Genomic DNA, 27158 nt, shown 5'->3' with positions numbered 1-27158 from the left:
CTGAAAAGATATCAAGCCGATAAAGGAGCAAATAGCTACGTCATGTTTTCCAAAAACGTTTAATGTTCCATCCACCGTGATTCTGACTGTACACAAAACTAACCAAAACTAATGTCCGGAGCTCAATTTTCATAGAGGCAAAAATCGCAAATGCATATCCAGTACCGTTTCAGAGTTAAAGGCTGTTTTTCAAAGATCAATGTAACTTTCTTGTATTGAACAATTTTGTGTTTCTATGAGCAGATTTCTTCTTTTTACGTGGACTACTGCGAATTCGTTTGTGCTACAATCTTTATAAAATATCTCGAGGTTGTTTTCTCTGAGGATATTCTTCGTAGTATAAATTGTTTGTTGTGTCTGAAGTCCGAATGACTAAAAATCAAAACTAGACATAATAACAACCAAATTCAAAATATGAAGTGTGCTATATTTTTGAAATAGTAATTTAAAGTTCTTTTAAGTAATTCAAAAAATTGATGTCCCGTGTAAGAGTAGAGTTTTTGATTTGGTCACTATTAAACTATTACCTTATACCTTATAACTCTGAAACGATGTCAGATATCCATTTTCCGTATTTGTGGTCAATTTTTCCCACCCTGTGCTACACAATATTCTTCTAAAAAATTCGCTTCGGAGTTTTCTTACATTCGCCGTGAATTTCTGCAGCTAGGGGTTAGTATAAATTTACGCAAAATTCAGCTCGCCGATTTTAATCAACGCCAACTTCTGTCTCGCCAGTTGACAGCCGAGCATATTTTCCTTATTAAATTGCGTTTTTCTAATTTGCTTTCAGCCGGCACCCCCGAAAGTATGGAGTGCAAGAAGGAAATTACCAATCAGGAGGAGGGTAAACTGGGCCGTGACGATATCGACCAGAAAATAATTAGATATGACAGTCAACACGGCCTGCCGATCGACTGCATGTGGGTCATTACGGTCCGACTGAACTGGAGGGTGTGTATGTAAAACATATATTAATTAGTTTTGCTAGTTTATAAATAATTCAACTGCGATTTACATTATGTATTTATTTAAATTTGGTATATATATATTTGTTGACACCGTACTTTCGTCGATTGCGATTCGTGAGAAGACTAAAACTTCTCATACGACGTCTGAAAATTAAGTAATGAGACTGGTTTAAAAAATATATGTCGGCACCCTTAGCTTTAAGTGTTCGATATTTTCCCATATTTCGTTTTGGGTGTTTGGAATCGGTCTAACCTAAACTATTATAATTCTGTTATTCGTACCATTGTGGACCCAGAGAAATCCACTTTGGCCTTTAAGGAAGATAGTCTGGCGTTAAAAAAGCACTGGTTAAGTCGGATTTTAAGATGGTTTATGTTTCATAAGCTATTTTGTAGTTGATCTAGTGAGTCGCGGATCGTTGTATTCCCATTAATAATCAATTAAGTGATTAAATTGTTCATTTGTTTTAGGAACTATGTTGCGCATTCTTTTAATATGTCCGAAAAGTCTAACCCCATGTCGCATCGCTCGCCATCAGACCCCTCCACCCCCGCGCCACGGATTTTATTTTACTATTTTTATTATTATTATTTATTTCACGAGCTCCGACATATATATCCCAATAGAATATCTTTCAGCTGGCCGGTTACAGCCTTTTAAATCTTCCACTTGCTCATCATTATTTTCATGGGCCTTTGGAGGTTGAAGTGTGCCACTCCATGGCGCTTAGTTTCTGGTACTCAAACACCCAAGTCTCGCCACCAGTAATTGACACGTTCCAGAAAATGGGGATGATTTTCAATCGATTCCAAAAAGTCAAGGCACTTTTTCATCCCGATGCCCTTTTGGCGAAAGGTTTTTCTGAACCAGAGCAGATTTTGTTCATCCCCAATTCATTGATCAACGGTTGTGTGAAGTCAAATTCAACTCTTTCGTAAACATTTGACTCTCAACCGACTAAGGCACAAGATCCTGGAATCTGTCGACATTTTCATCGGTTCTTGAAGTTGATGGCCTTCCGCTTCATGATTCATCTTCAATCCGCTCTCTTTCTTGCGAAAATGCCTTAAACTGCCGAAAGCTAGGTATTTCGGTGGTTTAAGGTGACAAAACTCCATCTCTGTAGGCCTGGTGAATTGTAGCAATAGTTTCTGTTCCATGACTCGAGCGAGTTTAAGGCCGTACTAAAAGTTCATCACATGTTCTCTTTCCGTCCCTCCTAGCCCAGCGTATCCAGTGTTGCGAGACATAATGCTAAGTTGTCGGTACCAATACTTAATTTACAGATCTCGCACGTATATGTTTTACATCTGACTTAATTTACATAGTTTTGTTTTGGTTAGTTTTGGTGCATAGCCGGCTATGGCTCCATATACATATTTTTTATTAATATTGTTCTAAGTAGAAATTAAACTAAATGAAAACAATGCCGCTGAAATATAATTATTTAAATAGGTAAACAATATTTGGAACACGTTGTATTGCTGTTCTCTATTTATGTCGTATGTAAGCTGATTCGCCAGCAACGCGTTGTTCATCATACAAGCAACGGTAGCAGGGAGTAAATCCGATGGTAATGAACGATACCGATAGCTTAAATTCTCATGTAAAACCGTCAAATATAGAGTTCACGGATACAAAAAAAAACGAAATGGGTGTGATAATCAAGTGGTCAGCAGTGTCTGGAGCAAATCCAAATCGCAAACAAATAACCAGAACACCATTATTTTTGATTGCAATTACAAATCATACAAAATGGACAAAACGTCACTCCATTTCTAATTTCAAAGTATTTATATAAAAAGAAGTATAGTAAAACGTTTTATACTGAGTGAAGCGCTGATTGGGTTGCCGGCTATTAAAAATAATGTACTGCTCAAAAAAGTAATACTACAGTGGTTTAGAGGTTTTCTTTTGAAATCTTCATCACTAATAAATTTTGCGGACCTTCGTCTTTTTTTATATCCGTCCAAATAAGCTTCTTCTTTTTTCATGTCCTCGGGGGTTCCAGCAAATTGTCGAGGACGCAAAAAGTTACCCGATAAATCTGCAAACTTTGGTGACGCGCAACAGGAAATTGAAACGAATATATTTATAAAATAACAAATCTCCCTTCGACTGGCGGGACCGTCGGGTCGACTGTCAAACGATCGATATTCGATCGCCTTTCTCGGAAACTTTTTATCCGCCGTCGACCCAATTTCGCGGCCGGAGATAATCGCGCGATTAAATAAACCCCACCCCGCGCAACTTTATTCGGTAAACTCGACGCGAACTTCCGGTAATCCTCATTATCGTTCGATAAGGAAGATGACGCTCGGAAGTTCCCGACCTGGCGTCCTTTTCGCTTTCTTCAGTTTATTACGCGTTTCCGCGCAACGTTTACGGCCACTGTCCCGCAGCGGCGAATGATGACAATGACATCAGAACACGGCGATCATAGGATCAAACTGTGAGCGAAGCTATTCATTTCTTGTAAATTAATCTGTAAGGTAACACTATCAATTTTAAAATGAACATCATCTCTTAAAAAACTGAACCACGGTTAACATTGTTTGGTTGTTATTAGTTTCTATGGATTTTCGGATTTTTCTTTGGTAGAAAAATTGTTTAAATGCAAGAATTGGGGTTTTATCGAATAAGATTTGATGTCCGGTTTCATGATTGTGTTCGGCACCTGCTGATACGTTTAATTGTCGTAGTCGTAAGGCTCTTTGATGTTTTTCTAGCCTAGCTGATATTTTTTGTTCTATTTCTCCAATATTATTTGTCTCATGTACATGGAATGTTGTAAACTATTGGTATCTTAAACGGAATTTTATCTTTGACGGTATTCAAAGATTTTTGGTCTTAGAAAAGACAATAGTTTTTCTTATGAAACGTTATATAATAAAAAACGTTATAAAAGCTTATAAATATCCGTCAGTCTCAATCTTAATCGTGTTGGCTTTCGGCGGGCACTCCCCAATAAATCTTTAACGACCTTATTACCTATTGTTGTTGAGTAAAGCCATTAAAATAAATTATTCTTGCTTGATTGACTAGGCCAGGTATATTTCCTTCTTTCTGACATATTTCTTGAGTGTTGACCATTGTCGAATAATGTTTTTACTGTACCCTTTGAAAAAGTTATTTTACGAGAATACAACAGTGTCGCGTCGAAATCATTTGTCGTTTGATGCAAAACAGGTTGTGAAACTTTAGTCAGTAGAGGACTAATTAAACAAGAAGCTTTAAAAGAAACCTGTCTACTTACAAAAACGCCAATATCGTGCATAAGAGATATATTGTCTTTATCAAAGCAAAGCTGTTCCTACCTTGAATATACTGAAAAGGAAGCTAGCATTGTTTGTAAAAATAGACAAAAGGCAAGTAGTAATGGAATCGCACAGGTTGATTACCTTTAAGAAATTAAATGTTTAGAAAACCGATCCATAATTTACCTTGTTGAAACATGGTTGGTCGATTCTCATCAAAATTGTCAGACGAAAACACCTTCAAATAAAGGAAAACGCATCACCATCATACACGCTGGGTGAGAAGACAGGTCTGCCCCAAACTTGCTGTTGTCTGTAAAGTATATTGTTCAGTTTTTATGTACTTTAAGTAATGTGAGCCAATAGTGGCAAAGCCGCACGACGCCACGGAAAAGGGAAGAGCTGCAAACCGCGTGGACAGAGACGAATAAACTGTTATAGACATAGGCCGCAAAACGGGGGGGATTGACCACATGCAATTTTTATTTAAATTGATAGTGTAGAAGTCTATTTCTGTTCCTTTTAAAATCAGTAAAAGCATGAGAAGTTTCGCGTGGGTGTTATTTCAACAATCAAACAAATGAGAAAACCCCAACATATATTAAGGATTCCAGCTGCCGAAGTTTTTAAAAATTTCTTTGGAAACAATCTTTAAAAAAATATTCCCAATAACAGTGTTATTGTCATGCGTAACGCGAGCTACCATAGCGGTCTGCCACGCAAAGCACCAGCCTCTTCAAGTTCAAAAACTGAAATCTAAGAATATTTGTTAGAAAATTCAGTTACAAAAATGCGCAAGTTTTGGAAGTCCAAAATTCATATGCAATTAAAAAACAATATGTATGCTATAATTTGACTGAACACGTCTTCCTTCATATCACTGCATGTTTAACCCCATAGACTATTTGTAGAACCAAGTAAAACTAAAGGGCAGAGCAGAAAATGTTATTTCTACTTTAAGTCCCAGTGTTATAAATTGGATAAAAAATTAAATTAATGACATACCAATTGAGAGCTAGAAAAATTTAGTACAGCACATGATAAAAATGAAGACTCTTACATTTCTATAGAAACCAGCATAAATCCTATTATAATTAAGCTCAATGACGACTCTGACAGTGAAACAGAATTAGATTTAGACATTTAGCCCCGAATTTATTGTAAATACAGTGAACTCCGGTTATAAAGTACCCTCTAGAGACCAGAAAATGATTACTCTATAAGCGGAAGTACGCTATGAAAAAAAAACAAAAAAAAATATGTAGGTACGTACGTTTATTTCATATAAAAAAAGAAAACTAATAAATACTAATAGAGGTACTAAACGAAGAACAAGAAGAACATACAAATAAAAATACATACTTTATTCTTTTTGAGTAAACAAATTCGTTATTTTTGTTTGTTTATTTTTTCTCAATACAAATTTCATATTCGCCATGTGCTTCTCAACCTTCCAGGACGCTTGCATAATATCATCAGTTACATTAACAGTAGATTGTAAAAAAATGTAACAATTTTAGCGGCACAAAGCGCTTCAGAATAACTTGGTAATTCGCCCTGTTCAACAACATTGTCGCTTTCGTTACCAGAGCTTTGAGGATCATTTGGCTGTAAAACTTCAGTAATAATGTTATTATCCGATTATAACTCCGTTGTTATTAAATTATCATCAACAGTTGAGAAGCTATCCAGCTCATTAAGATACATTTCAATGTTGGTTCGATCTTGGCCGCTATTGCGCAACCTATTACTTAGGGGAACCTCCCAGTCATCGTAGTCATTATTTTTTTACTTCTCGAACCACTGAACCAGAGGTAAGTCATCGTCTGATTTAAACTCGTCTTCCAATTTTATCAGACCTACATGTCGAAAGCAGTTTGAAATATGGTTGAAGTAACATCATTCCAACATTGTGCAAGTAGTCCAGGTTAGTGATGTTGAAAGGTTCCTTATTTTCAAATGACTGGATCAAACGATACAAAAAAATATCTGCGGTAATATGTCTTAAGGCATTTTAAGGCATCTTAAGGCCCTGATCCATTGGTTGGACGACTAATGTGCTATTTGGAGGCAAAAACTCTAATCTGATATTTGAAAGAATTAGATTTTTGGGATGAGCTGCACAATTGTCAACCAGAAACAATATTTTTCTAATCTGACGTTTCAGTTTTTCTTTCCAATCCTTTAAATAATTATAAACAATTTCTGAAATCATCCACACTAGCTGGTTTGACTTATAAATGACAGATAGCTTTTTCACATTTCTCATGCATCTCGATCGTTCATATTTACCAATAACAAGAAGTTTGCATTTTTCGCTTCCTGTCATATTTGTACCTCAACTTCGACTGCTTCCCACCCAAACACTTTTCTCCTCTAAATTTAAGGGTACGATCTGGAGTCATCTTGTAAAATAACTCAGTCTTGTCACCATTGAAACCAGTTCAGCACAGCTTGTTTGTTAATATCTCCAGCTTCACCAGAAATTTTTCCGACGTTTATGTTGTGACGAACTTTAAAACGTTCGAGCTAACCTGTAGAACAACTAAAATCCTCACCCTATAATCTGCTGGTTAATTCTTCGGCTTTCGATTTCGGAACTGGACCACTTATTGCAATATTTTCGGATCTTCGAACTTGAAACCATCGTAAAAGAGCTTTATCCACATCTGAACGTACATGATTTCTAATTTTGTTAATTCTGTGCGATTTACAGTCACTTGCTTTCTTGATATTTTCGCGATTACTCCAAATTGTAGATATTGTTGTTTTTGCCAATTTCTGTTGTCTAGCAGTTTCCGCCTCCTCAACACTTCCTCAATACTTCTGATAATCTCTATCTTTTTTGTTACAGTTAAAGACTTGCCATTTTAACCATAAACTCAAAAAATCGTGCTAGTGCACCTTTCCATAAGGCAATAGAGTGGAAACTGTCTGCCGGACATGTACGTTTCAGAGAAAACCTCGGAAATGATTACTGAAAAATCCCAGATTTTTTCGAGGAACCACCGCTTGATAATCCGCTTTTAGCGTACACTCGTACTTTATAACCAGAACAATAGTGAAAATATTGTACTGAGAGTTTGTCCCTAATGTTCTGTCGTTTAATACCTACCAGAACCGAGTTTCATTGCTGTCAGCAGGCAACTTCCGTAATTGCAGGCAAAAGTCAGCACGATGAAGATTGAGACAGACTATACCTAATAATAAAAACTTAAACTGCGAAAAATATTGGGAAAATCCTCCAAGCTCGTCAATCTTATTTAAGTCAAGTTAATTTGATAATTTGATTTAAGTTTATAATTATCTCATTTTTTGTTTCAAAGATCTGTAAATGGGATGTAATCCATATCTCAATTTCGACTTGTCGGATCTCTTCCCCGTATAATTGGCACGGCGCGCATTGGGTGAGAATTTCAGATTTTTTTTCCCACCAGATGGCCGGATTCTGTGATACTTCACGAAAGTACGCGAGAATTTCCAGAGTGATTTCTGTTTTTCTTTCGGGACGTGTTTTTGTTCTATTTGCAACCGGGTAGCGACATGGAGCGGCGTAAAAATGTTGGACGTGTTTGATATTAAAAATGCGCGGAATTTAATTTTCTTAAAACAATACGGAGCCTGCAGTAAAACGAGGAACAAGGCAAACGCTCCGGCTGTATAATATATATTTATTTAGATAAATTATTATTGACTTAATGTATAAAATAATACACTTGTAGATAAAAAGAAAGATTTTCGGCACGTGCTTTGACATTTTGACAGGGCATTGCATTAGCATCTCGACTAAGTCATTTATGCAGGATGGTCCATGATAAATGCCCCAAAAAGCAATTCTGGATGAAGCTCGTGAAAATAATGATAGTAAGCTAAATATGCTTTAGTAAAATATCACTCACTAGTGAGATACATAGTGTTCTCTTCGAAATTGATTATTTTTCCGTGTGGTTTTCGAATGGTGAATTCCATTTCATTTTATTTTTTAACATAATATGCAATCCTTGATTAAACTTGTGAAGATGATAAGGTTCAGCCAAATATGCCTTAGGAAAATGTCTCTCATTAGTGAAATACAGGGTGTTAAAGTTTAGTTCTCGAAATTATTTCTCTATGGTTGAAACAGTTTTTAGAATATCGTCATCAAAGCATGGATCCGGGGTTGTTCGAGATGGGGAATACGATTTTTTGTAAAATATGTAGAGGACGCTACTCTCTTTGTTTTATGTCATAATTTTCTTGTGTGTTCCATTCCCTTACTTTTTTTTGAAGATGGTAGAGTGATGATGTACTACATTTATTTCGATAGAACACACTCGCCAATAAAAGTTAGTCCCAATTTCAAAATTCGTTTCCTCACAAACCACTTGACTTTGAAAATCAAAAGTCAAAATATAGAATATAAATCAAATTACAAAGGCAGTTATATATCAAAATTTTGTTTCTAATATAATAATTTATTATAAAATTTGTTTCTTCCACGTCTTTGTCCATTTGTCCATCTGTCACCGATGTCAAAATGTGTAAATGTTTTTGATAACAAAATATCCATTTCTAGACATTAAACACATTTAAAAACTTTTGTGTTAATAATCTATTTTTTTATTCTTTATAAAATTTATAAAAAAATTGTTAATGGAAGTTAATAGTAGGTGTCATTTTTGTAGTGGTTGCTGGCATTTCGAAATCTACAACTTGTATTATTTTAAAAATAAAGTGAATCCAAACAACTTCTGTCTTATAGTTTTTTTGACATTTTAGCAGATTCTAAGATAAGGTATCCTATCATCATAAGGTATCATATTATATCATATCATAGGGTATGATATCATCATATTGTACTGGCCACCCGAAACAATGAAATATTTTCCAACAAATATCTCTCGGGTAAAATAAATAATTTGCTTGGGCACATCGTGCCCGGAGATGAGTAATCCTATTTCCTATAAGGGACGAGGAAAGGGTCTAAATTAATCTACACACAATAGATGTTTTAAATATCGGAGGGCTCAAGCCTAACAAAGCTTAATCAGCCAGCGAAATTATATTCTGCTATCTCGTCACACGATTATAATGCGTAATAGCAGTGTAGTCCCAATAAAGTTCTGTGTTTTGGTATGTTATTTACCTACCTGCCGACAGCCGACATAGAAAATACGATCTCAGGAAATATATTAAAAATTTTTTTTGAGTCTCTGAGTCATTGATTAAAATGGGGGTTGTATGTTATTTTGAATGCAAATGTAAAAATCTTCAATTCTTAAAATGTGCTGTACTGCATTTTTCCAGCTCTCAACAGGTACATTCTTAATTAAATTTATTACACTCGCACTTAAAATAGGAGTAACATTTTCTCCTCTCACATTTTTTCTTGGTCCCGCAAATGTTATATGGGTTGAATATAAAATCGTATAGACTCCAAACGGGATACCCCATCTATTCAGATAAACTATCGCATTCATATCGTTTTTTAATACTATATGAATTTAACAGTAACTAACCAAAAGTTGCCCTTTCTTGCAACTAGATACAAAATAAATATCATTTTGTAATTATTGAATTTCAGTTTTTGTACTTAGGTTTGGTGCTTTTTGAATAATATGGAATATATATATATATATATATATATATATATATATATATATATATATATATATATATATATATATATATATATATATATATATATATATATATATATATATATATATATATATATATATATATATATATATATATATATATATATATATATATATATATACCAAGTTCAACTTAATCATTTTACCAACTTGTATTACGGTATATGCCAATATGGATTTTATCACAATCTAATAATGTACACATTAAAGAAGGCGGCAGCCTCCCGTCTACTGAACATCTAAAATTAGCGTCTTGAAGCTTAACTTTAATAAACTTTATTAGTTCGATAAAGCTTTTACGTAGTTATGTCTGATGCTTTTAAGGTGCTCGTAAAAAGTTGCGTGGATCCGAATCGAGCAACTCGCTAACTGAAAATTTATAACTCCGGAGTTCCATTCGCTAGTTGTTATATAGCAGATTAAAGTTGAAGCGTATTTTACGGGGTTCCCGTTCTAGATTCCAAAGGTTCACCCTTCCGCAAACAAACTTATTAAAATTTGCAATAGAAAGACAAAAAAATTAAGTGACTTATCTATCAGTTTTTATAAGTAAGCATTAGTGTTAGAATCTTTGTAAGACTTTCAATAAATACCAAAACACTTTGAGTTATGTAAGATTGTATCCAAAACGTTGCCATTATTTTGTCTATAAAACCTCTGTTGATTTGTTTGGTGCTTATAAATTTATAAATTATAAATACTGTAACTAGGTTTTATAGTAGCTACTTATGGTTTACAAAGGTAACGGCAAACTCTTAGTTACAAATAAATGTAAATATAAATATAAGATCCTCCATTTAGGTGCTATAAGAGTAACGAAAACATTTCACGAACAATTGATAGGTTTCCAGGGTTTATTAAATAGGTAATCGAAAATCCATACTACTACTAATTATTTTTTAAGAGGGTAATATACTATTAGCATTACTCAATACTCTAAACTTTTACGACATTCTTTATGCAAATAAATGTTAAAACAAGTAGCAAAAAATCACATTAAGTTGAAAATCATTTTGAATAATATAATAAATTATAAATTGGAATTTTCTTTAAAAAATTAGTAGATTATATTTCTCCATAAAAACATTATTAACAATTTGACTGGGTCAATCATGTCAAAGTTGACATACACAAGAGTATATATTATAGAACACAAATTATATATTTTGCATAAGCAGGAACCACCTTTATTATTTCAATGCTTAGGAAATGTTATGAAAAGTTAAGTTATGATGAAAAATATTGATCCCCTATATGAATATCAAAAGCGTATTATTTCACAATCGTAAAATATTTCAGACAATGTAATTATTCTTTTAGAATATCTATTCCAGTTATTTTGGCAATGCTGTATTTATCAAAAGGTATATGTGGATTATTGTCTTTATGGCGGTAACTCAGATTTCAGATTATAGAATACTCATATACGAATTTCAATGTTCGAATTTGTTAAAAAAAAGAATAGAGTAATATCTAGACTGCTTTAGCATTATCTAATAAAATCTGTTGAAGAAAAGTTAATCAAGAATAAGTGGAAGTTTCTTTGAAAAAAAATTAACAAGAAAGTTGCCTGATTAATGAATTTATCTTTTCAATATAACCTATTGGAAGGAAATACATTATTTTTCCAGTTTTGTGGGAATTTTTAATAATGCCGTCAACCTATGATCTTGGATTTATATCAAAATCCAAAACGTTGCCGTTATTTTGGCTATAAAACCTCTGTTGATTTGTTTGGTGCTTATAAATACTGTAAGCAAGTTGTAATCTGAAGCTTGTGAACTTGAATCTATAAAATTTAATATACCTTGTAATTTTTGAACCAAATTTACCATAATACCCTTAACTATTATTCTTGTTTTGGGTTTCTTTCAGTCAGGATTTAAGCTATCAGTTTTTCGAAATAAACCCTTTGTTCCCCCCTCTCCCGCTTTGTTCAGTCATCCATCTCCCGCGTGTGTCCCGGAAATGTCGCCCTGCGTTCGACCAAAATACCCTCGGAATACGTTTCAAAAAAATCGGCTTTTATTTAAACGATCATCCTCGTTGACACAGAGTCAGTTTTGAAACAAACTGCGGTGCTCTACATTGCGATATTAAATTCAAAATGGTGGAAACGTACGGGAGTCAAGTTCAGCGAATCACCACCACCGTTGGCACCAAATGTTTCTACGGTCCCGAATTAAAAGTAGAGCCGGGCACTGATTAAATCGAAACTAAACAACCAGTAGAGTTGATAACATAGATATGTATATAATTAAGGATGATAGCATCGTTTCTATTTTAACGGGATGCAAATATCTTGACGGGCTGAGATAATGTTGGCAGTAGTGGACGTCGCGGTTTTTTACCGATTTCGTTAACAATAGCGATATGGTTTATAAGACAGTATATACTGTCTTTTTATAATATGACAACTTTACAAGCAATAATGTAGGGGAGTTGTACTGTCTGTTTTTGCTTTTTTTTTTTTGGAAAAGTCTCTTTTTGACAGTGAAGACATGTTTTCAGATATTATTCTTACAAAGAATGTTAGTAAAAATTCCGGAATATTGTGATGTTTGCAATGAAGTTGACGGTTTGAATTCCGAAGTGTCATTTCCTGCGTATGTAAACAAATCGAAGACGTGTTTCATAGGCGTATTTTTTTCTTGTTTTATGTGTTTATGTTTAATATTATCTATTGTAGACTTCAAAAGAAGACCTAAATGCTGCGGATGTAGCTTGCATAAAATCTAAAAGTGTGTCAATTTTATTAAATTTAACTATAACATTTTTGATTTTTATTATTTATTAATAAAGCTAATTTTGCATGAAAGGCAAGGTGGTACAAACAGTTTTTTTATGTAGATTCCAGTGGCGTAGTTAGTTTTCTTCTAAAACTCGCAAATTCGGATATATAAGTTAGTGTGTTTTTTAATGTATCTCCCTGTTTGTCCTTTAAAAAATTTATTATTGTTGTGATTGCGCTTTTCAGAAATAAATAAATAATGCGTGGTTAACTTGTCTGCTCCGCTATTTAGTTTCCGCTTGGAAATACTTACCTTATCTCCTGCTTTTCAAATATTAAAATCTGGCAACCCTAACGACCAATGTTTGAATTTTGTTTTCGTTTCAGATCCAACTTCAGTTTGAAAAGTTCGAGTTGGAGAATCCGAACGATTGCGAAACGAATTTTGTCGAGGTATTCTCGAATGACACGATCAACTCGAGACAGAAATTCTGCGGATCCATAGCGGACACGGTGCTTTCCGACGACACACACAACGTGATGATCGTGCGATTTTTTGCCGAGAAATTGGGGAACAAGACCACGTTCGCCGCAAATTTTACCGCTTTCAGGGAACATAGCAAAGGTTAGCCACAACGGACGAAATGTCAAGAATTTAAAAAGCAGTTGTATTAGATCGATTATCTGCACATTAGGCACAGAGGCATCATCTCTTTCGGAATCATTAAAAGCTAAAGCCCCTTGACTCTACGGTTTCCCCAAAATTCACAAAACCTTCGAGCTATTGGTAACAGCATTGGTGTTCAACCTATTCTTTAACAAAATATCTATCCTCCATTTTGAAATCTTTCACAGGAACAAGTTCCAGTATTCAGCCAAATTCTTTTCGACTAATTCCAGAAAAAATGTTAAGTTGGATCCAGACGATATTCTGATAAACTTTGACGTTGAATCTCTCTTTACTAAAGTTTCAGTTCCTGAAACAGTAGCAGGCCTTGTTATTATAATCCAAAATTGTCTATCTCTACCATACTTTACATATAACGGATATAAGATCAAGGACCAGGTCAGCCTTTGGAGCTCTCCGGCACGCCGAGAGCGGTAGGGGGCGCTTGGGGCGTGGGACCGAAGATCATGCAGTGGTACCATGGTGTTGCCTATGCTTACGCATGGGGCAGTGGCATGGTGGCCAGGGACCAAAAGAGCGGGAGCAAGGCTAGTTCTTGACAAACTGCAGAGATTGGCTTGCCCCTGCATCGGGTGCAGATGGAGGCGGCTAGGACAGCTGTGAGGCTGGCGAGTTGCGGGCTCTGGAGGGAGGGAACCTTCAATCGGGGTCCGTACGACATTTTAGAGGGCTGTCGCGGGGATCACGGAGTCATGGGCATGCCGAGTGACGTCATGATCCCGAGAGGACCTTCTTTGACAAATTGATCTTTCTCTTCCCATCAAGGGAAGAGTGGAGCGAGGGCAGAGTCGGCTCCTGGGATGGACTTGTCTGGTACACAGACAGGTCCAGAATGGGAGATCTGACCGGAGCCGGACATTGCAGGCTTAGGAGGCACCTTTGCTTCCTAGGCATTGGAGACAACCCGGAGTGCAGGTGGTGCCTGGAAGGGGAGGAGACCCCGTATCATCTACTCACCGAATGCCCTGCCTTGACATGGGCAAGATTGGGAGTCTTCGGAACGTCCCTGATGGATCCGGACTCAGTGCACGGTATTGGGCTAAAGGAGTTGCTGACCTTCTATAAGAGGGGCGGCATTGTGGACGCCCTCTAGAGCGGCCTGGGGGCACAACGGGCCCATCTGGTGGCCTAAGTGCTTGGACGCCCGCGAGGGCGCCCCCCTTTTATACCAATACCAATACGTATAACGCAAAAATTTATAACCAAATGATCAAAATTTTGAGAAACTAGGCAAGTTCCATCTAAAATCCAAACTTTAAAAAAAATATGTAGATAATGGTTTTGTTTTCTGGCAACACGATCAAGGATGTGTTGAATTTTTTCTGAATTATGTAAACTCTATACCAAAATATTGAGAAAATATAATATCAAGAGCTGATCATTATTATCTATGTTCGAGCAAATCTCCTGGAAACAGTAACACAGCATACCGTGCAGCTGTGACAAAGAATAAATCGGAGCAACAGATCCGAAAATAAAAAACCAGACTAAAAGAACACCAGAAATCAATCAAACTTCGACAAATAACAATATCATTAGTTTGTGAACATCATCAAAAGAGAGGACACCTGATTTTATTCTACAGGACCAAAAAAAATTACATCTAGAACTTTCTTCTATCCAAGAAAAATTCGAGAGTCTAGGGAGATCATTTTAATCACGACGCAGGAGATACGAAGATAGACTGAATATTTTCTTCTTTTTAATTTGCCTTACCCCAATATTGAGCGTTGGGGACTTCTTGCATCTATCTGTGTTGTGCGAGTTTCAGACTGGACAAATAGAAAGGATTCACAGTTTAACGCCGGTCCGAACGGCTTTACTAGGCAGAATACTCTCGGTGGTTTGCCATTGGGTTCCGAAAGGTGATTGCTGAACTGTTTTTGGGCTTGAACCGTCGACTTCTCGTATATTAAACCCAAAGCACTAGCTACTAGGCTACGGTGGCCACTCAAAAATATTATAATATTTGTTTAAGAGTCCCTGTCTGAAAGACTCTGTTTGAAGGTTCCTGTTATGATAAGGTTATGTTTGGCAGAGTGAAATTTGTCGTGGTTTTAATTGGCGGTCTCTGCTATACAAATTGATTTGATTAAAATTCTGTTCATTTACTCTGCTTAAAGCTTTTAATATCAAAAAAACAGTAAGAAGATTCTTTGCATTTGTTCCAACTCAATATAGTAACCCAATTATTGTTAATGAACTAAAATGACCTCTGTGATATTCTGCACTTGTACCATTTAATAGACAGGATAGAAGATTTAGCATTAAACAAAATCAAAGCTGTTATTTTTAGTCTCTTTAAAATATTACTGAGATATACAATTTTACTGAAATATACAATTATTGTGTCGTATTTTTCATGTAACAGTGTGTTTGCGTCTCAAGCAGAGATATCAACTGTAAAAAGTCAATTTGGGCGACAAGGCTCAGTTTTAGGACCATTGCCGTTCGTGATATATATCGACGACCTTAATATTTCCATTTATTCATTGTTGTATGAGACATGTTGAGCTCAATCATAATGTATTAGTCTTTGTGGCAAAAAGCAAAAAAAAAATTGAAAACATTGTCAAATATGTCGGGTCAGCTGGCAGTCTGAGTGATTTATAGCATCTAGCAAAAATCGTTTACTTGTTTACGATCAAAGTGATCTGACTGTTTCCTCCTGAAACACTGACCATGTTACACAAAATACGCAGCGATATCCGCAGCCGATCGCCAATTTCCGTTGTGCCATCCACGACCGATAGTTCGATCCTGAGGGTTTTGATCCCGTTCGGGTTCCAACCTCGTGGTTGGTGGCGCTATAGGTAAATATATATATCAAACTTTAAGTGGTCTGAAATGCAGTCGGCTATATTTTATACTTCCAAACGGTGAGAGCCTTTTATATAACCACCCGCCGGCCCGCGTTTGAAACTTCCCCCACGGGGATTAAAGATGCACTTTCCTAGAGACGTCGATTATTGGGCGATATATTATTTACTTCGAGTACGGATTATAGGGTTATGCGGGTGGAGAATTGATTTATTTGCCTACCTAGATGCAAGTTAACCCGGTTTAAAGCGGTAATGGGAAATTGTTATGGGCAATTAGACTTTTCGAATTGTAAGCAACCCAAATTGTGATGTGTTATCGTTGCCGGTAACGCTAGTTATTTTTCTTTTGCAATTTTGGGATATGAAGTCCAGTGTGTCTCAAAGTAAAGGCAAGGGCGAATCAGATAGATGTTTTGCTGTTTTTTTCTTATGTATCGTCGAAATCACTTGTCATTAGATGCAAAGAAATTGTGCAAAACCTGTCCGAATGTTTAATGGGTAAAGGATTCATTATACAGTTGAGAAATTTATAAAAACCGTATTGTTCTTGTTCTGACAAAAACAAGTGGTACTGGAATTGGATCGATTGCGCACCTGGCGATTTGATCATATTCAGAAAATTGAAAAGTATAGATAAACGAAAATAGATGTAAATTTTATCTAGATGAAACTTGGTTCGATACACACGATACAGTAGCCACAGGATGGGTTGATTTCAGTAAAAACTTATTTTAAATTCAGTTACAAATATATATGTATGTATATGCATGTGACAGTTTAGCTGAACAGATGGGGCATACATCTTGCTCCATATCATTGGCTATTCAACTCCATAGAACATTTGCGGTAGCAAGTAAAATCAAATGTGACAGCAGAAAATATTACTCCCACATTCAGTCCGGGTGTAATAAATTTAACTAAAAACGTAATTAATAGTATACCTGTTGAGAGATGGAAAAATAGAGAACTGCATATTGTATATATATTGAGAGTGAAAATGAATTAGATTTTGCATAAAAAGTACTTATTTAGTTGGAAATTTGTATATATTTAGTATCATATTATTTTGTAGTAGTACTAGTCATTTATTATATTCTGACCTGTCCGATAATTACCGTCAAAAGTCAAGACGATGTATAATTAACGTAAATTATAACGTTGTTCACAATCTGTCAATAGCATCAAAGTAACCAGCCCATCATCAGTTGCGAACTTGAATCAGGTCCTGAAGTTACTGTAGAATCATCGGAGATAGAGCAAGCTACTGAAATGATAATTAAAAGTATACACGCGTTCCGTACCATATAGTCATTCTGCAAAATGCGAGAAAAAGAGGGAGCTAAAACCTTATAAGAGACTAGTAGGCTGTAGTTCGAGTTATTGCTAAATTAATGAAATTTGTTAAAATGTAAATTTGAACTCCTTAAAACTTTAACATTAATGCTATTTTGATTACATAGATCTACTCCCCATATTGTTTCTCTCTTTATATCAGTTATATTTTTTTATCTGTCACCTTAACAAGGGTGTAAAGCCTCTTTATTTATCTCGACCCGACTGATGGGGACGTCTAGTCAATAAAATAATAAGCAAAGAGCTTAAAAACAGATAGAACTGATTATCTGATCAAGTAGACAAAAATCAAGAATCGAAATTTAAGTGTGTCCGGAAAAATGGCTAGCTGCTCTCAGCTGAGTAATAGACAAACTTACCCTACGCTGTTTAAATCCATCCTCTTCAGTAAAAATAAAAGACTAAATAGATATTACCAGATTTGATTTTCTCTAATTTTAAATCCTCTATCCTATCTATTAAATAGTACAAGTACATAATGCAAGGATCGTTTTATTTCAATAATAATAATTGCGACAAACATGCTGATTTTCATCTTCGATTCAAATGACGTTAATGTATTTTTGGTTAGCTTTGGTCACCATAAAAGCAAAAGCAAATTCAAAGAATTTATTTACTGTGTTATTCACACTAGTTTGAGAGGTTCACTAAAAGCTTGAAGTTTAAGCTTCACTTCTTCACGGTGCGGTTTGATACTGGGGAATTATTGCTCTGCATGCACCTTAAGCGAAGTATTTATAATTTTTATTTAATATAGAGACAAAATCTGATTCTAAAATACATTCGTGCTGTTCCCGCTATCTCTACAAAAACCCAGCCCCGCCGCCACCCCAGCCAAAGAGTTAGCCTGCATGTACAGGGTGTCAGCATTAGGCCCCATAGTCATTCGTAGGACGTAACTTCCTCAGGATATGATATCGTCGTTGTAACCGAATCCTGGCTTCAACTGGATTTTCGAGACTGTGAACTCTTTCCGGATTCTTATCTGCTCTACAGCTCCGCCCGAAGACAAAACTTAACCAGCACTTCTTAATTGCGACATCGACAACAGTGCTCCAAGCATAGATTTCTTACTCTATACGATCTCTTTAGATTATTTTGAGTTTTATGTATTTATACATTACATTCCTCTCACCGCTGCCAGGTTCGAAGTTCAGAACTTTTTTGATCCTTGCTGTCGCTGGACTTGATATTTGGCGGATCTGTCTTGTTGTTAGGTGAGTTTAATATTCCTCATTGCCTCAGCTCCTGTTCATGTCAGACATAGACCCCTAATCAACCTCAGCGCCATTTTGAATCTTAAACATCATAACTCTGCAAATAACCGTTGCTTAGACCTCGTTTATGTCAATTTCGACGTTGAGGTAGTGAGAAACTCAGTCCCACTTATGAACGAGAGCCGGTCCTCCACATATATATATATATATATATATATATATATATATATATATATATATATATATATATATATATATATATATATATATATATATATATATATATATATATATATATATATATATATATATATATATAAGCTAATGCAGCAGTCAGACTGGTATAGTGCTATTGGATGTCGACAGGGCGATTGCCATCATGGTTCACCAAAGAAATGATCGTAAATATATTTGAGAAGAAGAAGAAGTTTGCGCAATTTTAAGCAACACAAATCTTTTGTTCTTTATTCATCGTGGTGATTTAAGGATACATCATAGTGCTACAAATTTCTGGTCATTTATTCAGAGTAAGAAATCAGATTGGCAGATTCCAGCCAGAGTGTCCTATTCTAATCAACCATGCCATGGACCTAGTATGGATGTCACAGCTTTCGCAAACTACCTTTGCTAGCGTTTACACGATATCCCAGTCATGTTCATCTTCAAGCGTGTCCTTTAATTCCGATCTAGTCAACATACCTAAAGTTACCATCCAGAATGTCTTATTCGTAAGCACTCAAAAACAAAATGACTACCGGTCCTGACGGCATACCATGTTTTATAGTGAGAGACTGTTCCTAGGCACTGTTTCTTTATGCCACATTTTTGACCTGGTACTTGAAATGGTTGTTTATCCAGAAGCTTGGCCAAAGTTTATCCTATTCTGAAAAAAGGTGATCCTTCCCAAGTTGAAAATTATCTTCCTATTTCGATCTTATGCAGTTTTTCGAAAATATTGGAGATTGTATTACATAAATTTATCTTTGCTCTCTTTCGAAATAAACTCTGTAAGCAACAACATGGTTTTCGATTCTCCGATACGCTAAGTTTAATGTTGAGACCCTATCTGGTGCACCGTCGTAAGTTCATTGAGATTGAGGGCTTTAGGTCAGTGCCTTTTGTTCCAAGTTCTGGTGGATCTCAGGGTTCTAACCTTAAACCACTCCTATTCTATATATTTGATCATCTTCGCGCCTGCTTTGCGGATCTCGGGATTTTATTTTACCAGACGTTCTCTTTTGCACCTCAAATTACTAATATTAGGATTCCTAATTCATCACTCATTTATGTGGTTCAGCTACCATTATTATTTTACTGTTACGTTAGGTACAAGCTTGACTGCCACGCTCAGTGCATTGAGAGTTAGCAGACAAGGTTACGAAATATCTAATGTTCAAGAAGGAGGGTTCCTATCCTGAGAGGGGAGTTGATCTTGATCGTCTACTGAGAAGATTCGCTGAACTGTCTCTGAGCTTACGCAGAGACTTGCAATCTATATCAATTCTCTACAAGTTAGATTAGTACGGAATTGATGGCCCGTTTCTTCTGGAACAATTACGTTTTCATGTGCCGCGGGTGGAAGGGAGACGTCAATCAACTTTCTTACCGCAGTTTAAGAAATTATCATCGAACTGTGATTTATATTATGATGGTTTCCAGGCGATACTTAGACAATTGCGTTTGGCGTCGGTGTATGCGTAATTAAAAGCTTTATCCTTTTCTTTTTCCTGTTTTTTTTAGTTATAGAATTAGTAGATTTAAGATTAGTTTTTACATCTTATGATTTATATTAAATATTTCCTGTGATTGGGTCATGTTACCTGTTGGAAATAAAAAGTGCGATTAATATGAGCAAAACATGAATATTGAATTTACTTTTAAAAAATGTTTATCGAGTTTGCTATTTAGACCGTACAACCATCGTAGATGTCCAAGATATGTCGTGCTATTCTAAAAAGTAGAAAATGTTGGAGGACAAAGTCTACCTTCAAAAACTTTAGGATTTACAAAAATCCTTTTTTTAGTTATGTTCGATACCAGGAAACAAAATTTCGATCACTATTGACCCGATCAGAAAATTTTTGATGCAGGTGACGCGCGACGCCAAGCTATTTTATTTTTTCCATTTATATAAAATAATTTGAAATCGATATCACTAGTAAAAATTTTTCGAAGTTTGACATGGCTTTGAAGTTAGGTTGAATGCGTCTTTGAAAGGCACTTTATATAGGGTGTCCACAAAAAAACGATTGATTTTGCAAAGGTGCCGCAGGAGCACGAAAGAAAAAAGCCGCACCATATCCTCTTTTTAGTGAAAGTAGTTTAGTTGCTACAATTGACAATTAATTCCGCTTAGCCCTACCATGATAAAGTTGATTAGAGGATAAACCTACCAAACGTACGCAAATTCGTAACGTAATTATAACATAAACCTGCGTGTAACTTTAGGATTGCGTTACGCCACTGAACCATCATCCTCTACAACAAAAATTTGCTCTTTCTCGTATCCAAAAATAAATCTAAAATTTGAAACTTAATTAAAGCGTGGGGAGCGAAGTCCTTATTAATATCAAATATTCTATAAAAAATATTGCTTTTCTCGGTCCTTATAATTTGAAATATAAAAGTCGCGATCGTTAATTTTTGGCGGACTTCGTCTTCCACAAATGTTTTCGCAAGTATTAATTTAAAAAAAAAACTTTTTGTAAAAAGTTCCATATGTTCCTTAAATTCAAACTACGGTCATCAGATATCATTTTTTCCAGTAGTATACGAGATTTGTCAAAAAATAAATTTGACAAAATTGAAAATTGTTATTAAATAAAGTTGATCAGAAGCAAAAACTACATTAAATAGAAAAAATTTATTACTTTTTAAACTGTTTCTAGGTACAATAACAATACATATACTCTATAATTCACTAACAAACTAATGAATGTTGAAATTGTCGGCTTATGAGCTTTCTAGCATCACTTTTCTACTTGATATATTAAAATTGTTACCTTGGTCTATTTCTTTCAAGGCTATCTTAAGCGCTCTGCAGATAATTGTTGAATTTTTTTTCTTTCAACACAGAATTATGCCTCTGCCATGCATCTGCTTGTTTTATTGATAAATAAAATCTCCAAGTGAAAAGAGAATGTTTTATATTTTAAAGATTTTAATAGTCTCCGGGACACAACTTAAAAAAAATGGACCAAATGTTTCTACAGTGTGAAAAATTATTTAAGATGCGATTTTAAGCTGCCAGTCTTTTTTTACATTTTATTCTATTGCAATTTTCAATTTTTATTACACAAACGCAGTGAAATAAAATTCTGTTCTATTGCATAGAAAATGAACGATCCGCTTGCCTATCGAAATGGGAGGCGTTCCATATTTAACCCATACTTGTTCTTTTCAGTGTCGTGCTCCGAATAACAATGGCGTCTTTTTTTATTTCAGAAAAATCTAAAAAGAATTGTGAAGATGACGAATTTGACTGTGAGGACGCCACGTGCATATCGGCTACTCTAAAATGCAACGGCCTGTACAACTGTAGATTTAGGTGGGACGAAGACGATTGTCATGTAAGATTGGCTACCGTTTCGCCAGTTTTTATGCTTATTCTTTTGTTTTCAGACGACCGAGTCTTGGACTCTGAGCGACGACCATATCGTCATAATCATGGTGATTTTTAGTTTAATTTTGACCGGAATGTTTTTCACGTTTATCTATAACTGCGTCAAGAAGCTTCTAAGGGACCACGAAACAATTCAAGTAAGCGAAACATATTTCCAATAGCCTTTAGATAAATACAGTCGCGCGTCGAGTAGGTAAAACTAAGTTTCGGTTTGTAGTAAAACGCGTTATTGTGTGTTAGTGCAGTGCCGAAGGTTCCAGTCAAGAGTTTGACTAATTTGAACGTTGCTACTAAAGGTTCATCGTATTGAACTGGAGTTGCTTTTACTTGATAAAAATCCAGTTAACACAATTTAATTTAGAATAAGAAATGTTCAGGCAATGTTCGGCAACACCGTACGTTTATCAAATACGTAATATGACATCTAAAAAGGTGGTAATAGATTTTTAAGTATCCGTGTAGGGTTATAAATTTAACAACGGAGACGCATCTAAATCCAATTAGCCATTAAGTAAAAGATTCGAATATTTCACTTTCTTAGCTTCCAACAAATTTAGTTTTTTGCTTTTTAATTCATTATGTGTAATATCAAAATTATCGTCAAACTTGTGCATTTCTGAATTTAAATGAGTTGATTAGTTAGAATCCGAACTTTTATTTTTATACGCTCTTTTATGTTCCTTAATGCGTTCTACCTGTTTGTCCGATATATTTTGGAACTTGATCCACCTTTCAACTTGTAGACTCCATTTTTTGAGTTTTTTTTTTAAATTCCAATGGTTTTTTCAGTTTTAAAAGCAATCTTAAGACCCAATTTTTTTGAGTTCGGTGTTTAATACAGGATAGACAGAGTTCAGAGTTATTTGACACTGTTTATTATTATATTTATAATCTTATCGATCAACCATTGCTAAAAGCTATTAAATATTATGTAATTCTTTTTTAACATTTTATGTGGAAGGTGGTATATTAAGTAGTCTCTGGATAAAAGAATAGAAGGCAGCCATGTTGTGTGTGAAGGTGATTTGAGTTATCAAATCAAATCAAAAATTTAGTTCCAAGCGAAACCCCTCGCGTATTTAAAGTAATTTTCAAGCTCAACCCCACTCATTGTTAAAGCCTCGCAATGTTTCCTAATAACAACAAATACCGCCGAGCCGTCCATTGTTTTGCGTCAGCGCAACACCCTCTATTGCAGCCAATAAAGATTTAGATATTACAATTCTTGTCGGCGACGATTCCTAGAGAATTAATTTCCACTGGAATAAATTATTCATACGACGCAACACAGGGATGAATCGGCAACAGAAAATGTGATTTACTTACCATAGCATCGAGGGGATGTATGAAAATGAGAGTTTTGCGACTGGATAAAAATATCAGGCGGGTCTCTGCCCTTTCCGTTTCAATCGTCTGTGAAAACTTATTGAATGATTCATTTGCCCCACACGAAGCGAAACGCGAAAAAGTGCATAATTTTGCATTTGTAAATTTCACTTTGACACTTTTATTGAAATACATAATAGGCCATAACGGGAGATGTTTTAAATCCAAATAACATTGGTGCAATACATTTTTTTATAGTGCGTTCTTAAAAACCTTATTATAACAATTTAATCTTGGTTTTTATAAGTTACTACTTATACCTTGGGAAAGGCCGTGAAAGACAGGACTGTTTTCTGAACTTATGCCTTTTTCACAATTTTGGAAAGCATATTAGGTTTAATTCTAAACTAAATCAAAACAAAAATTAAGCACACTTATTTCAATAACAAATAAATAAACAAAATTGACAAAATTGACATTTGATATCTTTACTCTAATGGTTTTCAATTGGTTTTCCAGTCACTTTTAGTTTTATAGAAATTACGGTACTTTATAAAACTATAATTATTCCAAAACGACCTTAGGTTTTATTGCAAGAGCAATAGTTGCTATGAGACTCCCAGATAAGTTTTATAAAAGTTCCGAAGATGTTCAGTATTACTTATATAAAAATATAGGTTTTTAAAAATCGGTCCTCGTGGACATGACGCACGGTGGGCCAGGATGACCCAAAAAGTCTTTTCGTTTTTTTAAGATATTTTCCGCAGCATTAAACAAACAAACTTTGGACTATCTAAAAACAATTAAATCGTGGGTTACACATCTCCATGGTAACCGGGAACAGCTTCTGAATATGTGCAATCGTGTTACGCCTCCGCTTTCTTGTAGAAATATTTAAGAAACTATCCAAGTTCTTTTGTGGCCACGATAAGTAAATACCTTTTTTCAATGGATGAACTTAATAGAGGTAAGTTTAAGCTACTTATATCAAAAAGGACATATTAATTTTGTTTTTGAATTGCAAGTCACTGTTATTTAATTGAATCTGTGTTTCTCTTCTATTACCTAAAGTAAATTCTTTGATTTTGCTTAGAGATATCTCAAGAATCGAGCAAAACGTTATCACAGTTTTTTTTTATTTGAATGCTCATTGTCATTCCTAAAAATAAAATTCTGCCCATCTCCATTTTATAAAAATATATTAAGGTACCTATATAATTAATATTACCACATTGCCAAAATTAATAAAAATGTTATGTTTAACAAAAATGTATTTGGGCCTTGTTCCTCAAGCGAAATTTGAAAATATAATTACGAACCTAATAGAAAATATTTTGATGAGACCGATAAATCAGGAATACCTGGTATATGTATGGCATTTCCTCATTTCATGCGTAGATTCGGTTTTAGTATTAGACATGATAATTTTAAAATATATTTGACAGAAACTGCTCGATTATTTGTTTCCCTGCATCCTTGGTACAAAATGCCTGTAACTATCCATAAAATCTTGATGTACGGAAAAGAGATCGTGAAGTCCAGTCCAGTGCCAATCGGGAAACTTTCCAAAGAGGCCCAAGAGGCCCGCAATAAAGAACACCGAAGATACAGGGAAGCTTTAAATAAAAACAGATTTAGTCCTGAAGCTTTAAATTTGCTAGAGCCTTTCAAAGAAAATATTAAAATTCTGAGAGAATCAGACCCTGATTAAGCGTCGATTTAAAATTAAACTTGTTATATTATTATTGTAATTATTATTATTATTATTATTATTAAATTTAAGGTGATACTGTTAAGTTTTATTTTTAAATATTTTCTATTTTTTTTTTCAAATCGGTTCCTACAAAAACTACCGATTTGACACTATCTCAGAATAAAGAACACAAGGTGATGTTTTTCTACATTATTTACTCATCCAAAGGCAGATACTCTAATTTCTGGTGCAAATATTTATCACAGAATGAATTTTTCTTCTATTTTCTAAATAAATGCCTCATAAACACAATTAAGGTATTTCACCATTTCACGAATTTCATAAAAAATCCTCATATCACAGGCACTTTAATTTTACAAATTTTATGTCATATAATACTTTCAGTATCACATGATTTACGACAAAAAAAAGCCTTTAAATAATTTTTCAAACTTTCTGTGTCATCCTGGCCACAAAAAGCAATAATATCAAGTTTTAATCATGTTGATTACACACTTCTTCAAAATTGTGCTATTAATTTTTTTTTTAGTTTTATCAGGAAAAAAAATGACCAGGCGCTTTTAACTATGAGATTTTTGCAAAAATTATCTTTTAAAATCAAAAATACTCTCACAAAGCAACACAAAATATCACGAGACACACGCAAAATAATAACTGTATTATCCCAAATGCAAGACTATCTAAATACCAAAAATATCTTTTTATAGAGCAACAGTGGCTAATAGATAATAAAATATGTTGGTTTCGTGCTTATATATAGTCCATAATATAGGATACATCAATTTTTGCCACGAATTGTATTGTATTGTTTTGTAATCTGTTAGATTTGCGAACATTGCAAAAATATTTTAAGCACCATGTTAAGTGCACACACAAAATGTGTGTGTCCATAGTGCACGATATTATTGTTGTGGAATGTTGTTGGAAATGAATTATTTCTCTTTTATTTGAAATGAGAGCGCTTTAGTTTTACGAAGGGTAAAACATAAAATTACAAGAAAAGCCGTTTTTTTTATGTTTATAAACACTGTAGGTATGTTTTGTAGCTATCCACATTCCCACTTTTGAAACACCTTAGTATAATTTGGATGATTATCGTACAAAATAGCAAACTAATATTTATTTTAACTTAACAATTTGCTCATTCAGTTCATTATACTTCGAATATTGCTTGCTTGCTTGTTTTAGGGCATATCAATAAAGGTTGCGCCTTGCTGCTTTAGTGACTTAAGGCTGTTTTCTCTGTATTTATATCAAAATTTGTGAGTTTCAGAAAAGAACTGACTATGCACATAAAAACCCCTATATGGATTAGTTTTTATCTTTTTAATAAGTTTACTCATAACGGAGCTACAAAAAACAATACTTTATCTAAATATCTAAGATACCTAGCTGTTTGTACCACTTTTCATTTTATAAAAAAGTATATGTGTGTATGTAATATGTTTGAATCGCAAAAGCCGAAACACGCTGACTTTATTACTAAGGGAGAGAGGCTTTAAACCATCAAAAGTAGGAAACACTGTACACATTATTCTTCAAAAAAATAAATCCGATGAGTAATAGGCAAATATTATTTTAATTTCAAATTTTACATGTAATTGTAGTATTTTCCGTTTTTTTATATTCGCGTAGTTATTAGTCGATTTTTTGTATTCGATGCTTTTTAAATTAAAGAAAACAAAATTTGTATAAGATTTCTTTATGTTACCGAGCATTTTCATATTTTTTTTGTTATATTTGCTGCATAACTGTTTACTAAGTCGTATCACATAAGTCGTATGTTATGTTATAACGCTTTCCCAAAATTATCGGGG

The 27158-nt window shown here is 34.6% G+C and overlaps 1 protein-coding gene across 1 annotated transcript in view; it reads left to right on the top strand.

Annotated features, from left to right (window-relative positions):
- Window positions 1–27158, top strand: part of LOC132700327 (neuropilin and tolloid-like protein 2) — a 240454-nt gene that overhangs the window by 192726 nt on the left and 20570 nt on the right. Inside the window, exons 5-8 of the mRNA XM_060667560.1 lie at window positions 794–954; window positions 12987–13224; window positions 22124–22248; window positions 22301–22438. Coding sequence (XP_060523543.1) covers window positions 794–954; window positions 12987–13224; window positions 22124–22248; window positions 22301–22438 — 662 coding nt within the window. The remainder of the gene's footprint in view (window positions 1–793; window positions 955–12986; window positions 13225–22123; window positions 22249–22300; window positions 22439–27158) is intronic.

Source organism: Cylas formicarius, unplaced genomic scaffold (assembly GCF_029955315.1).
Source record: "Cylas formicarius isolate icCylForm1 unplaced genomic scaffold, icCylForm1.1 PGA_scaffold_10__41_contigs__length_53128322, whole genome shotgun sequence".
Classification (NCBI taxonomy): Eukaryota; Metazoa; Arthropoda; class Insecta; order Coleoptera; family Brentidae; genus Cylas; species Cylas formicarius.
Note: the sequence above shows the minus strand (reverse complement) of the source record. Positions and strands in the feature narration are given on the sequence as shown.